This window comes from Medicago truncatula, chromosome 2, assembly GCF_003473485.1.
Source record: "Medicago truncatula cultivar Jemalong A17 chromosome 2, MtrunA17r5.0-ANR, whole genome shotgun sequence".
Lineage (NCBI taxonomy): Eukaryota > Viridiplantae > Streptophyta > Magnoliopsida > Fabales > Fabaceae > Medicago > Medicago truncatula.
Window position 1 is genome coordinate 39199442 of NC_053043.1, and position 16257 is coordinate 39215698.

Sequence of the window (16257 nt, forward strand, 5' to 3'; positions counted from 1 at the left end):
AGGAAACATAAATTGATAAATGTAAGCAAGTATACCAAACTAGACATTAAATTTATAGACGTTTTTTTTCTTCTTGCGTTTGATAAAAAAGCAAAGCAAAGGCACAAAATCAATAAATTTCACAGCCAAGTTAGCCAGAAATACCATTAAGAAATCCTTCCTTACGACCTTCAAATCCAGGCTATAATAGCTTCTTCTCTCTCTTTGCAATCTTCCTCAGTTTCTCATCATTAATCTTCTCAGCTATATTTGCTGACCTTTTTTAGTTGTTTCTCGGACTTCAACTGATCCCTTGTTTGAACCCTCTCTTCCCATTTCACTGCGTTTTTCTGCTGCCTTTTCTTCCGTTTCTGTATACTTCTCTTTATCAGTTTAGGATCATCATGAACCTTAATTCCCGAAGCTCTCTTCATTGCCGCTTTCCATGCTTCCTTTTTAGCAATAGCTTCACCCTTCTCAGGATCATTCTTCTTCACTTTCCTCTAACATCTTAGCTCTTTCAAGTTCCTTTTATATATATATATATATATATATATATATATATATATATATATATATATATATATATATATATACCATCACCAATCTATTACATCGTGTTTTCTTTTTCTCTTTATCTTAAGGTGTACACACTCCAATCAAGTGTACACAACATTTTCCTATGTAAAATATATCTATAGTTGCAACTTACTACTATGCATCCAACTAAAGATTCCGCTTAAAAAAAAAAAAAACTAAATACTAAGGGCCTGTTTGATTGGGTTTTGATTTTTAGTTTTTAAATACTCAATTGAAAATCAGTTTTAAAAAATTATTTTTAAGAAAACAATAAAAAAGAAATACTGTTTGGTAGCTCCACTTGACTCGATCGTGTTCAATTTTTATAAAACTTGTTGCTATATTTACAAAATTGCCATTAATGAAATTTGTCACAAAGCAAAACACGTTTTACGTGTTTCCATTTCTCAGTTTTAAAAAAGAGAAAAAGGAGAACAGTTTTTAAAACTATCCATTACAAAAGAGTAATCAAACAAGTTTTATTCTTTTTTAATTTTCAAAAACTGAAAAACTGTTTTCAAAAAGTGAATCAAACAGGCCCTAACTAATTTTTGTCAGTAATTTTTTTTTTTTTACCGCAATAAAATCGTAAATACATCCTATACCTACATTTTTCCTAAAAAAAAAAAAAATTCTTATACCTACATTTATTTATTTATGAAAGCCTATTACACAGGTAAGCGATTGGTCAAACAAAATACCATAAACAAAACTAATTCTGATCATCTTTCAATAAAAAAAAAATAACTAATTCTGATCAGGAAAGTTAATTAATGCAATTAAAGTGGACTCAAACAACCCGTCCTGGATCACTAATTTCTGCTACCAAAAAAGTTTATGTAAAAGCAAAATAGAGAATTATGCAACTTTGAATACTTGATCATCCGCAAAAGAATTATACTACTAATCATAGGCTAAAGTAAAATCATGATTAATATTCAACAACTTTTAGTTACTTTTCTCACAACTTTTAGTTATCTTTTATTACTCCCTCCGTTTTAAAATGAGTGTCTCTTTGACTAAAAAAATTTGTTTCAAAATGAATGTCACTTTACATTTTCAATACAACTTTAATTTTTTTCTTCCAACTTTACCCTCAATAAATATTCCAACTTTTCTCCCTCACACAATTTTCAATGCAACTTTAAGTTTATCTTGATGTTATAAAGTAAGGTTATTTAGTAAAATTGTTATGACATTTAACTACTTTATTTCATTTCTTAATCCGTGTACAATTGGCTAAAGCGATACTCATTTGAAAACGAATGGAGTACCTTTTATACCGCTCTATCTTTATGCTAATTTCAAATTGATTAACTTTACAAAAATGTTGATAATCTTTTCAAGAACCAATAATAATTACTCACATGAATATACTTGCAAGTGGAGTAAAATTTAGTTTGTAGACACCTTTGATAAGTTTATTCTTATGGTTAATTTTTGAATAAATTATCCATAATTGTTTAAAAATAATCTAGAGGGAAAAAACCTTATTTAAAATAAGTGCAAGGTAAAACTTTTTTTTTGTTTTGAACTATTTAAAATCAATTAACTTTCTCATATTCCTTTCCAAAATAATAATCAATTAACTTTCTTATATTCCAACTTCATATTTCCATCAGATTTCACCACACACGTAGTACCATATCTCTAGTCTGATCTAGCATAATTAAGTTCTCACTTCACATCATTTCATCACAATTCTCCCACACGACACGACCCACAAAATAATGGCCACGAAACCAATAAACTCTCCTAATTAATGCTTTTCCCGTTACTTTTGAAATTTCTTTGCATTAAATATCTACTAGTACTAATTCATTTTATGATATCATATATTCAACCCCGACATAACCCTATAGTAAATACACTTTATTGATCAAATTAACATCTCCATCATTTGGCCAATGCCACTTGTAATCCCCTCATCATTCACACGTAATCCCCCTTGCCTTATACACGCTTGCTAGTACATACATCAATAATTCATTCATCACTATACAACGGTAACCAAAAAAAAGTTTCTCTTTATATCTCACTCTCTTCTCCATCACTTTTCCAAACCTCACTTTACACAACTCTCTTCTCACTTCTCACTTCTCACTCTCATTCATCTCTAGAAAAAAGTCTTGAACCTTTTTTGTGAACATAGTAGCACATCAAGTTTATGTACAATATATACTATATGTATAGAACTTGTTGATTAGTCATGAAGCTTCATAAACATATTTGCCTATTTTTGTTTCTCTTTAGTTTAATTTCAAGTTCTCAAGCATATACATTCTATGTTGGTGGAAAAGATGGATGGGTTGTGAATCCCTCGGAGAGTTACAGTCAATGGACAGGGAGGAATAGGTTCCAAGTCAATGATATTCTTGGTAAGTTTAATTTCATTTAATGCAAAAATCTATTTTTGATTTGCTTGTGAGATAGATTTTAATAATGAATTTCTTGTGTACTATAGTTTTTAAGTACAAGAAGGACTCAAATTCAGTGTTAGTGGTGAACAAGGAAGATTATGATAAATGCAACAAAAAGTATCCGATCAAGAAATTTGATGATGGTGATTCTGAGTTTCAACTTGATAGATCTGGTCCTTTTTATTTCATTAGTGGAAAAGATGATAATTGTGAAAAAGGTCAAAAACTAATTGTTGTGGTGCTGGCTGTGAGAAAAATATCTCCTCCCTATGTTCCAATTATACCACCTAAAACACCTTCACCTATTCATAGTCCTCCCAATGTTCCCTATACTCCTCCAAAGGTACCTTCTCCTGGAAATCAACCACCATATGTGCCAATAACACCACCAAAGACACCTTCTCCTATTATCAATCCTCCTAATGTTCCTTATACTCCTCCGAAAACACCTTCTCCTGAAAATCAACCACCATATGTACCAATAATACCACCAAAAACTCCTTCTCCAATCTATAGTCCTCCTAATACTCCTTATACACCTCCCAAAAGTACTCCTCCCTCACCTAATCAACCTCCCTATGTTCCTACACCTCCAAAAACTCCTTCACCTATTTACAATCCTCCAAATGTTCCTTATACTCCTCCAAAAACACCATCTCCTCGCAATCAACCACCTTATGTACCAATTACACCACCAAAAACTCCTTCTCCTATTCACACTCCTCCTAATGTTCCATATACTCCTTCCCCTACCAATCAACCACCTCATGTTCCAATTACACCGCCAAAAACTCCTTCTCCTATTCACACTCCTCCTAATGTTCCATATACTCCTTCCCCTACCAATCAACCACCTCATGTTCCAATTACACCACCAAAAACTCCTTCACCTATTCACAACCCTCCTAATGCTCCATATACTCCTTCCCCTGCCAATCAACCACCCCATGTTCCAATTACACCACCAAAAACTCCTTCTCCCATCCACACCCCTCCTAATGTTCCTTATACTCCTTCCCCTACCAATCAACCACCATATGTGCCAATTACACCACCAAAAACTCCTTCACCCATCCACACCCCTCCTAATGTTCCTTATACTCCTTCACCTACCAATCAACCACCTTATGTTCCAATTACACCACCAAAAACTCCTTCTCCCATCCACACCCCTCCTAATGTTCCTTATACTCCTTCCCCTACCAATCAACCACCATATGTGCCAATTACACCACCAAAAACTCCTTCACCTATTCATGCCCCTCCTAATGTTCCTTATACTCCTTCACCTACCAATCAACCACCTTATGTTCCAATTACACCACCAAAAACTCCTTCTCCCATCCACACCCCTCCTAATGTTCCTTATACTCCTTCCCCTAGCAATAAACCACCATATGTACCAATTACACCTCCAAAAGCTCCTTCCCCAAGCAATCATGCACCTAATGTTCCAATTACACCTCCAAAGACTCCTTCTCCTACTTACAATCCTATTCCTCCTAGTAATGTTCCTTACACTCCTCCAAAAGCTCCTTCCCCTAACAATGAACCGCCATATACACCAATTCCTCCAAAAACTCCTTCTCCCGTCTCTCAACCACCCTATGTACCAATTACACCACCTAAATCTCCTTCTCCAATTCACACCCCTCCTAATGTTCCTTACACACCTCCAACAACCCCTTCCCCAAGCAATCACCCTCCGCATGTTCCAATTATACCTCCAACAACACCCTCTCCTTTTTCTCAACCTCCATATGTGCCAACACCTCCCAAAACCCCTTCTCCAATTTCTCAAGCACCTTACATTCAAACACCTCCAAAAGCTCCTTCCCCAAGCAATAACCCTCGAAATGTACCAACACCTCCGAAAACCCCTTCTCCCATTTCCCAAGCTCCTTATATTCAAACACCTCCAAACACTCCTTCACCAACATCACAACCACCATACATTCAAACACCTCCAAACACTCCTTCTTCTCCGACATCACAACCACCATACATTTCAACACCTCCAAAAAGTACTCCTCCATCCTCTCAAACACCATATATTTCAACACCTCCAAAAAGCACTCCTTCTCCATCTTCAAATACACCTTATATTCAAACACCATCAGGAGCTCCTTCTCCAATTTCACAACCTCCATATATACAAACCCCACCAAACGCTCATTCCCCAACATCTCAGCCACCTTACATTCAAGCACCAAGCACCTCTTCTCCATCATCATCTCTACCTCCAGGAGTAGCACAAACACCCTCTGGAAATGGAATAGCACCATCTCCTTATCAATTTAACAACCCAACATCACCTTCATCTTCACCTTCAGCTAGTTCACCGGTGTCAACCACTACCTCGCCTCCAGCTTCCACTCCAGCTAGTTCACCGGTGTCAACCACTACCTCGCCTCCAGCTTCCACTCCGGCAAGTTCTCCGGTGCCAACCACTACTTCACCTCCAGCTCCTACTCCGGCTAGTTCCCCAGTGTCAACCAATTCTCCAACAGCATCTCCTGCGGGTTCCTTGCCGGCAGCAGCAACTCCATCACCTTCGTCTACTACTGCAGGAAGTCCGTCACCGTCCTCCACCCCTCCAGGAACGCGTTCGTCGAATGAAACCACGCCAGGGAGGTCAATCGGAGTGGCGTCTGCAAGTCCATCTGGGGTATGGGCATACTCCATTACTATTTTGGTCGGTGCTGCCCTCGCTAGCACTATTCTTGGATAGAAAAATCGAACATATATTATAATTATTATATAGTATTATATTACTTTTGAATTTTCACATATATAATTTGTGAACATTTTTGTTTTGTAAGTATTGTTGGACATAATCAAGAGATATCTATCTCATCTCATAATTAGTTTTACGTGTATAATCTGGTTGCAATGTGAATTCTCTTGTTTCAACTTTTTGCTGCTTCAGTTTACTAGCATTATTGTTCTGTTTCCAGAAGCTACAGAAATCGAACAGGGGACACATTTATCAAATTATATTTATTTTATAGTATGTTACATATTGTCTCAAAAATACTTTTCATGTTAATGTTATTACATTCTCTCAAAAAAAAAAATGTTAATGTTATTACATAATTATTATGCATATAGTTTTACACGTATGTCTATAGTCTATACACTATAAGCACACATAAATAAGATTCTGTAAAGTTTGCTTCTTATATGATAAAAATTGGTATTCCTTTCTTAATCCAAAAAAGTGATGCTCCCTTAGTATAAAATGGTACATAAAATTTATAATGAAAGTGCTTGTAAGTGAAAGTTCTAGATTCTTAATCCTATACTTTTGATAAATAACAATGATCTTCTATACGATTGTATTTGGACATCCTCAACTTTTAAACATTTATCTAATATCTTATTTTCTATATATTTCTCGCTTCCTATCTTATCATAAATATAATATCACTCGTTCTATTTCTTTCTCAATCGTGATATCAAAGACATGTATGAATGTCTAAAATATTATTTTTCCTATTGAAACAAGGAGTAGTGAAGACAACACTATTGAACATTAATCAAATCAAATTCAAACAATGAAGATATAAAATAGTTAATTCTCTAGTTAATTATGCTATTTATTTTCAACTTTAGCAATGTAGCAATGTCTTAATATTGAAGATATGGGAACAAAAATCGTATCTATGTCTATATCATGTTACTTTTTTTTTCAATATTCCTATGCCCTGCCAACAGATATGTCGGTTTAATGTAAAGTTTGACTCATTATATGCCATCATTTTCAATGAACAGAAGTTAGTGATATCTTCAAATCACATTTTTTCCGTTCATTAATTGAAAGAAAAAGAGGGATGGGGCACACCGTCGGTAAGAGGCTTAATTAATAATTTAGTATGGGGGCCATGACCTATAATAGTAGAGGATAGTAACGTACTATAAAGTGGAAAAATCCATGCAACTAATTCCCTCTATCCAAGTGTTAAAGCAATGATAGTGATGTACTACCAAACATTGTAATGATACATCCTCACAAACGTTAAACTTCAATTCAAGCCATGTGAATCACCATTTTACTCATTTTTTAAACGTTAATTACTATATACTATTTTGTATATCAAATTGTATAAATGTATTAATATAGTATAGAACTATCTACAAACTTTTGTCAGTAACTTCTGTTATCATCTCATGGAAGAAAAAAAAGTCACCTGATCACTTGAATTGTGTCCAATCAGATATATATGTAATCGGATTAACGATAATTTAAGAGTTTGGATTGACGATAAATTTAACGAAATCACGGTGTTATCTTAATTTCATCTAACGCATTATGAATCCACATATTGTAAATCCAAACATACACTTAGTAAATTAAAGATCAAATGCATCTAAAACTCCTTTAAGTTTTTCATTTTTCCCAAAGTCGTCCTTTAAGTTTCAAAAGTCTCAAACAAGTCCTTTTAGTTTTTGAATCGTTTCAAACGAGTCCTATTGTAGATATCATAGTTGGTAATTGCTTCCTTGAACTCATCTTTGGTACCAAATATGGCTCCTAACACCCACTTAAAATTAGTCATCTTTTTAGGCATGACAAATGGTAGATAATGCTCTTTGTTGCTATCATCTAAATCATCACCATCATCCTCTAAAATGACTTGTTTGAAACGACTCAAAAACTAAAAGGATTTGTTTAAGACTTTTGAAACTTAAAGGACAACTTTGGAACTTTTGAAACTTAAAGGACGACTTTGGGAAAAACGAAAAACTTAAAGGACCTTTAAATGCATTTGACCTAAATTAAACATACAATGTTTCATAAGTGCATATATAACACTCATCTTGTCGAAGTAAACCAAAGATTTGATGCTTTCAATTTCAACTTACACTACTCCTTTGCCACAACATTGATGTAAATGCTTAATCAAATTTTACTTGTCCTTTTCAACCCAAATTGTAGTAAATAATTTCTCAGAATAAGACTTGGTACTCAACAATGCACAAGACATGCATGAAAGTTTCAGTATCACAAGAGTAAAATGTGTTTGAAACACAGATAAATAAATATTTATTCAAATAATAAACGATTCTAGGTAAGTTTACAAATTTTCTCAGACACAAATTCTTATGTTATGTCATAAGATAAACACACATAAACTGTGAATAAACACTTCAAAGCATACATACACATACCATTCTGGAAAAAATATTGAAAAAATCGAAAACTTAGTAATGTCATAAGTTATTTTTGCAAGTATAACAAAACACTAACATAAATACTTATATCATTAGTTAAAAGGAAAAAACACCCTGGAAAATGAATAATCTAAATTGAATATTGTTTGGCAAGTGTAACATCAGCTTAGGTTTGGGTGCATGCAGGTTTGAGTTGCTTCTTGGATGTTCATTTAAACCTAGCAGAAACCTTTCCTTTTCATAAAGTGTATTTCTTGTGTCGCCAACAATAGTTTCCTCCACAAAAATGATGAGCATGACAGCTAGGCATAACATGTGAGCTTGATTATGATTGAGTGCTGCATATACAAAATTAAGGATACAAGCACGTTCTGGCAACCAAAATCATCCCATCATGTCAAAAGATGAACCACCTCCGTTGTCGATGTTTCTGCAAGAGTAACAGGCAAGATTATGGAAGTCGTCATTATCACTGTGACTACTGGGAGAAGGATAGATTGTAGAGAAAATAAAAACATCATATTAGACACTTCAAATTCCTTTTTCTTTTCTCAAAAAATGTGCGTCTAATCAACCTTAAGTTTCAGTATCTGTTTCATGACTTCTACTGAATGCAAAACTTCAAAGTTTGGCATTGTAAAACATCCAGTGACCCCAGAAAATGTCAAACACTTGGAAGGAGTGTTACAAAAAAGCTCGCAAGACTTTGTTTACATTAATTACTTTTCATTTATCTTTTAACATAGCACTATACTTCAAAATAGAAACATGTGCAAACCAATAACCAACAAACAAATAAGTTAATGAGTTAGAGGCCACAAGTAAATAAATCTTCCCACATACATATACTCATTGAGTAGGAGCGTGACATTCCAAATAGAAAATTGTGAGTCACTGTCCTAGTCAACATGCATAATCAATGAACGCAAACCCAGATAAAACACGGAGAGAGAGAGAGAGAGAGAGAGAACCTTTTCTTGCTTTTGTGATTTTAATAAAATAGGCTCAGAAAGAACTTCATTGTCTATATTCTGAATGTATGGCTGCAACTTTTCCTCTAGCATCTCATTCACCTTAAGGTCAAATCAAGCATCAGTCAGCACAAAAAGATAGAAAATTAACATGGAAGAATCAAACACTAATTGAGGGGAAAGAACCAAGAACACCCTATGATTCTGAACTATCGGTAAGAGCACAAGGTATGCTAAGACAGTTGTAATGTACATGCTGTTGGACATAATAATTTCATTGCATGAAAATGAGTGACTAGGACAGGTCTGATAAATTGATCCTTTTTGGCACGAACAAACAAACGGGAGATGGAAAGAGAAAAGATCACCAACCTTTTCTTGACGCCATTTAGTTTCCCACTGTACATCCAATATATTTTCAGAGATTTCTCTTTGAGCATTGAGAAGAACATTCATTTCATGGAGTTTTTCTGGATTTTTGAGATCCTCTTCATCCCAAGATGATGGACTCAATGGAAGGTCCAGTTCCTGTCAATTCTGTGGTTAGTTATGTCTTGTTTCAGAGCAATAGTGACTACAATTTACATTACTTTTCAAAAAAAAAAATGCAAAGGATATACATGTACAGACACAAATAAAATGAGAAAAGTGTTAAATTCTCCACTTATAAAAAATCCTAATAAATTTTAAGGTGCTTATCGAAAGAAAAAATGTGGGAAAATATGAAAGGATTGAGGTGTAAAAGCTAATTTCAACATATGTGAAAAGTTATTATTTATAAACCCGGTCATTGGTAAAACCAATTCAACATTTCTTTTCCTATAAGTGATTGTTGAAAGTTTATCCAAACTAACTCTATCATACTTCGTATATACTGTATTGGTATTATGTTCTCATCCATTCTAATGTCAGATGTTTTAACTACCAGGTCAACGTGATACTTTATCGTTTCAATTCTTACTGTTTGTCTTTAAATACATGATTAGGCATCAACACGAATCCTCAATTTATTTGCATCAATGAATGTAATCTTCCCCCTCAAGATATAATGCCAGAGATAGCATTTTACCACAAAGCATCCATGAGCCAATAGCTATATTAACCAATCTATTAGGTATGAGTATGACAATGTTTAGTGCACAGTGCAAACTTTTAAGGCTTTGTTTGGGAGTTTGAAGGGAAAGGAAGGGGAGCGCTTTGACGATAAGGGAAGAATAAAGGGAAAGGGAAGGGTGAGTAGTCCCTCCAACTTGAATGAGATTTTATTTTTCTTCATTGGACTAAAACCCTCCAATAGGGGAACTGAAAAAATGCATTGGGGGAGAACTTGGAGATTTTGAATAAATTTTCAAATTCATTACTTCTCTTGAAAATACTTTCAAAATAAATGATATATTACTCACAAGTATTTTCATCCCACTCCCTTCAAAATCCTTTCCCAAAAAAATGTGAAGAATTCTCTAATATTTCCCTTCCTCCCCTTCCCTCCAAAGCCCTCCCCTCCAATTCCCTCTTAACTCCCAAACAAAGCCTGAGGGTTTGTTATTTGGCCCATGACAATAGAGACGTGATAAAATGAGCTATCATATCCCATCTCAATCCAATGTTTGACGAATGACGAGTCAACAAGATATGATAAGTTAATCTTGTCACTTTATCATATCCTAACTCTCTAGCTAAATTCTTATCATTGGATGATGGTTGGGTTAGAAACTAGATATGATTAAAAAAAAAAATGAATTCCTCATAATAGGTAGCAGGTTTATGAAGTTAACACAGAATGTAGTGGGTGTGAGATTAATTTAGTCAATTTATGAAGTTTATATAACCAGCATTTTTGAACACAATGCAAAAAGGCTCACATATCTCAACTGAAAACTTTTAAACTGTAGAGCTTTCACAGGAAACTCAGCCGTTACTTTTGAATATTTTATAACCACATTTTTTTCAACATAATCTGGAATTTGTTTCCTTATTTTCATCATCTCCCAAAGTGATTTACAGAAGCTTATCATCGATTGATTTACCATTCAACTGTTTTTCACATACACACAACAAGTTTCCTTTTGTGAAGCTCAAGTAAAATGAGAAATGCTAGCAGCACACTCTTTGAGACACTTTTTTCACACACTTCCTCCTATTAGTTGAAAATAATGCAGGTCCCACCAAATTTATGTGATCCAAATAATTTTGTGGAATCTTTTTCAAAAGAATGAAACTCATTTGAATTTCAACCAATAGGAAGAAGTGCATTGAGATTGTGTTAAAGAATGTGGTGCTAGCACTCCAAATAAAATGAAGTTAAACCACCCTAGGCGTTTCATCTGGGTTTGACAAATTCAGTGGAAAGGGCGTACATGAACTTGTTTAGACCAGCTTACTCGCAGGTTACAAGTCAAACTGGCCACAGTAGTCTAGTCCAGACAACTATGGTTTTTCTTAGAATTTTGATTTAGGATTTATCTCAATCCCACAAAACTGACTTGTAAGGTGAGGAATGTCCATGCTTTATAAGCACTAAATCATCTATAGTTGATGGGAACTCTAGACACACTCCCTCACACTTAGCACTAAACATCTAAAGTGTGGACTAATGTTGGTGGAATAACAAGGAACTCAACAGTCATATATGAAAATTTTAGACAAATGAAAAGGGAAACATTCAACAAGTACACTTAACAAAAGCCTGTAATTATGTGACAGAAAATTATGAAGATAGTGAATACATACACCCCAATTTGATGGTCTTGGTGGAGGATCAAGCTTCATAACCTCCTCCTCCAGTGCCTTCTTAGCCTTGTAGTAAGGGATGTTTTTACCTATGACAGGATCATCCCTTGCACGGTCAGGATCTATAGATATCAAGGCCTGTGATAACAGTACGATTATAAATTATGTATTAAAAAATATATAAATTTGTGCAAGAGGTAAGAAAAAGAAGAAAATTGAGATGCTATAATTTCAAATACATGAATAACACAAAATATCTAGCATCCAACTATTTAAAAAATCACCTTGATTTTCAACAAAATTGTAAAAGTTTATCTGTTTTCCATTTATCAACTAGCTAAATATTTATTCCTACATAGCTACATTTATGTGCTTGCGTCCATAGCCAAGAGCATAACCAGCCATGAATACAAGCAACAATATTCAGTGCACAGTATACGAAACTTACATCGTTCAGAAACTCCCACCCAGGTTTTCTCGTGGCCACCTCATCTCGAAGTTGGTCCCACCTGGATTCCTAAACCCACACGCAAAAGAAATACGAATATTATTTATGGAGGTAAAATAAAAACAGCTTTGAATTGATTTGATCAAAAGCTTTAGAGCATAAATGTTATAGGTAATGTGTAGTTAGGCTGCATGATGCCTGGTTAACTTGAAAAAGCTACTGTATGGGAGGATAGAATAATCAACTTTATAAGTTACATAATCAGAGGTATTATGCACCTTCTGCCTTTTCTTCAAATTCTTTTTAAATACTCAATCTTGTTTTCTGCATCACCTTCCCCACCAATATAAAATCCATTCAAGGGTTACTCAAGCCCGTATAAACGTTTCTTCTTACAATTGACTAATAAAACCATATGCCTAACACACCATTGTGCAAAAAATGAATGGAATGCATGTGATTAGCAATAAAGAATAGTTATGGAGTTATTTCCTTGTTGGCATATAAGCTACACCATTTTGTTCAAAGAACGTCTTCTAAGAGATTATGCTTGTCAGTTAGAGAAATTACTGGAAGTGGAAAATAAACTTCGACGCATTTCCTCAGCAAATTGCAAAGGATGATTGTTTTGGGCAAATCATTTTCATACTTCACTCCTCATTTTCTAAGATGTTTTCACGCCCATCTTCATCACTACCGAGCACAACCGTGTTATTGTTATGTTAAGCCTAAAACCCTTGAAGTCAGTAGGCCAGCTCCATTAGTTTTGTTCTTTGATGTTTCTCTATTTCAGAGCACATATTCAAGTGAACTACTATCCTCTAAGTAGTTCAGTACTAGTATTGATAAGTCCAAAAGGAATAATTTGAACGAGCAAAGAGGACATTCAAAAGGAAAAATAAAAGCATATCAAAACCAATAAGGGGACAAATCAATACATGAATAGTTGAACTGAAACTGAAAAATAAGAAGGAATATGAACAAACAACCTCATACTCTGACAATATTGTCTTCTTTGCATTGTCGCCATAGGTAAATCCATACATAATCTGTGGATAGGCAATCAACCAAAATTCAGCAATATCGGGATCTTTCATGCTATCCCTTATGTGCTGAAAATATTAAAAACATAAAAAAGATTAAGAATACGGTGTCAAATAAGAGTGAGAATCTCAAATGAAAAAAATACTAATTAGTAGTTTGCATAAAATGTAAATCTAAGAGAAGCATTCACTCCGATGGTAATAGTACAGAGAGGTTAACAAATGACTATAAATGTATGGCATCAAGGTTTGTTTTCGTAGTATATGAGAGAGGTCTACATTATCTTATCAATTTTGACAATAATAGCAATTGGTCGGATAGAATTAGGTGAGAATTTAGAATGACGACTGACCTCATATGGATAATCCATCTTTTCCAAGACATTACGAGCTTGCCAATGGGGCTCCATAATCTTAAACAAAGAAAGGGCACGTAAAAATGGTAAGAATTATCACAATTTCAAATGATATTTAAGTTTAAAATATGAATCAGCAAAAATTAACAATTTAGAAAGAAAGAAAAAATAGGTTCAAGGAATTAAAGAAATTAACTCACACCATCAGCTGAAATCTTAAATGGTAATTTGTTTTTACATTCAGGACATCCCATTACACCCTGTGCAATATCGAAAAATTCTTCAACCACAAATCACAACAGCATTGGCGTGCAAAATTACTAGATCAATCATGTTAACAGCCATTGTATTGAGTTCATACCGTTCCATCGCAAATTGGACAGTCTTTTGATGGTAATGGTATCTGAGGATCGAAAGAGGATGATGGTATGTGCACTAACTCAGCCTGGTTGTTGACAATGGCATCTGCAACAGATTCGGCCGTCGCTTTCTCTCCACTAAAAGTGAATAAATAAATTGAAGAAGAAAATATAAGGTATTTATATATTAGTTCGAAGAGAGAATCCTATGAAATTATGATTAAAAAAATATGCTACAAGGAATCAAAATGGAGGGAGTTATTTACGGAAAAACACTTTACTGCACTATCTTACATACCCAAATTGTTCTAAATCAGATGTACGTTTTCTTAAGAGGCCTTCTAAAAGACCATCTAAGTAAGAGTCACTATAATCGTTTATAGTGCAAAGTTTATTACTTTAGAAGTTTCCTTGAACTATCTAGACATGTAACCAAAAATGAACCGAAAAGATAAAGATTGCAGAGTATTAAAATACAACTAGAATCTCAATTTATGAGATTGGAATCAACTGTTTTACAAGTTTGTGAGATCATTAATTCATTATTAAAAACTTCAACAATAACACTAAATAAACCACAAACTACATTGGAATAATGCCTGTAAACTCTGACTTTTTTCCACATGGAGAGTACTCACCTCTTCAGGTGGCAATTCTTCACTTGATAGTGGACTCTTCCACTTCCTCGACACATGGTACACCGCATGGCCTGCCATCCATTACATGTCACACAGTCCCTGTTCTTGATAACACATTTAGTTAGATTTCAATAATTCCAAAGGCAACAAACAACACTACACTAACCAAAGATTATACACATCATGTCCTCAAGTGAGGAAACAACAATCTATCTATTAATAAATACAAAACAAAACAGCACCTTTGACATATCACCTTCCTTCCCAAGTTTAATGCAATGTCATAAGTCCCCAAAGTAGCAACCGCCTACAATCAAGCCATGCAGCAATATTCATTATCAAATAAAGATAAAAACAAAACAAAGAACTAACAATGGTGATACTTGCATACAATGCAATTCCTGCAAACATCAAAAGAAGAACACTAGCAACACACTTTATAACATTTTTTCTGATACACTATCTATTATTTGATAAAAATTTACTCAATACATTTTGTGGTAGTCATTGACTAATTGATGAACTCAAATAAAGTCCATCAAAGAGTACAATAAAGGATGTATCAGCAGCAATTTTCAAAAAAAAATAATAATCTCATTTGATGAAACTAACATGTGCCCTTAATGTTAAGAAACTACATACATTATCCTTAAAAAAAAAAAAACTACAGTTGTGTAATCAATTTCTTAAATGTCCAAAAGCTGCTCTTTTCAATGCAAAATTTCTACATTCAAGTACCTTAACATGTGCCCTTATGGCAAGGGCACATGGTAGCACCCTTGATGAAATTACCTATGTAGCACCAACCTTCAAATTTCCATTTTTTTCAAACTATCATCGGCGTTGAAGTGTTAGTGCCATGTCTCGTGTAGGTGTCACAGTTTCATAGCAACATAACATTCATTTCAATTTTCGACAAAGCACCCAACATTAAATCTCATTTCCTCCAAAACCCAGAAACTAAGGAAAAATAAATAAACAAAAAAACATCAATAATTTCCACAAAACCCCACAAACCCAAAAACATAACCTCAACAAAACAACACAATTCACCTTAAAAAACACAAAATTGACAAATAGAACTAGTTGACGATAACCCAGATAAGCAAAACACAAAAAGAATCGATTTTTAAAGCTAAAATACAAAAGGGTAAGCAAAACTAACAAAAACAGAAGCAGCAGAGAGCTTAGAAACAAGCTCAGGAACACCAAAGCCACGAGGAGCAGAACCAGCAATATCAATTGCAACGGTCAAAGGAGTGAAGAGAACTTTGAAGGGGAAAGCAAAGACATCGCTAACTGTTTCGCCATAAGCGTTGTTGAATTCCTTGAAGCGATTTCTGAAGAATTTCTTGACGAAATTGCCGAAACCGCGAGGTCGTTTGGGCATGGCGTGGCGGGAGGAGAGTGACTGAGTGAATGAAAGGGAGTGGATAGAGAAGATAGATAGAGTTCAAAGAGGGAAAGGAGTTTAATAAATTTCACTACCTCATAATTTCATAAATCAATTTTAAATGTTTTTGATTAATTTTGTGTGAAAAGTTAGTTTTAGATCGTCA

General features: G+C 34.3%; 2 protein-coding genes and 1 pseudogene across 2 annotated transcripts; 1 reads left to right on the plus strand and 2 right to left on the minus strand.

Annotated features, from left to right (window-relative positions):
* Positions 1-30: 30 nt before the first annotated feature.
* Positions 31-2225, minus strand: LOC112419434 (surfeit locus protein 6 homolog; annotated as a pseudogene).
* A 379-nt stretch (positions 2226-2604) lies between these two features.
* On the plus strand, positions 2605-5991 carry LOC25487330 (proline-rich extensin-like protein EPR1). The gene is made up of 2 exons (XM_039830714.1): positions 2605-2936; positions 3023-5991. The coding sequence occupies exons 1-2, from the start codon at positions 2768-2770 to the stop codon at positions 5707-5709; spliced, it is 2856 nt and encodes a 951-aa protein (XP_039686648.1). The 5' UTR covers positions 2605-2767; the 3' UTR covers positions 5710-5991.
* A 2072-nt stretch (positions 5992-8063) lies between these two features.
* Positions 8064-16155, minus strand: LOC25487331 (uncharacterized). The gene is made up of 12 exons (XM_013609230.3): positions 15864-16155; positions 14941-15005; positions 14699-14797; positions 14063-14198; positions 13902-13961; positions 13699-13758; positions 13292-13414; positions 12303-12371; positions 11855-11992; positions 9497-9652; positions 9125-9226; positions 8064-8583 (listed from the first exon to the last, which is right to left on the minus strand). The coding sequence occupies exons 1-12, from the start codon at positions 16086-16088 to the stop codon at positions 8551-8553; spliced, it is 1266 nt and encodes a 421-aa protein (XP_013464684.1). The 5' UTR covers positions 16089-16155; the 3' UTR covers positions 8064-8550.
* Between the last annotated feature and the right edge of the window lie 102 nt (positions 16156-16257).

What these genes read in the sequence shown, in the direction of transcription:
- LOC25487330 (XM_039830714.1), top strand. Translation starts at nt 2,768, where the DNA reads ATGAAGCTTCATAAACATATTTGCCTATTTTTGTTTCTCTTTAGTTTA. An exon ending in CCAAGTCAATGATATTCTTG is followed by an intron (nt 2,937 to 3,022) that starts GTAAGTTTAATT and finishes TGTGTACTATAG; the next exon opens with TTTTTAAGTACAAGAAGGAC.
- LOC25487331 (XM_013609230.3), bottom strand. Translation starts at nt 16,088, where the DNA reads ATGCCCAAACGACCTCGCGGTTTCGGCAATTTCGTCAAGAAATTCTTC. An exon ending in TTAAGATTTCAGCTGATGGT is followed by an intron (nt 13,759 to 13,901) that starts GTGAGTTAATTT and finishes TCTTTGTTTAAG; the next exon opens with ATTATGGAGCCCCATTGGCA. An exon ending in CAATATTGTCAGAGTATGAG is followed by an intron (nt 12,372 to 13,291) that starts GTTGTTTGTTCA and finishes GTGTGGGTTTAG; the next exon opens with GAATCCAGGTGGGACCAACT.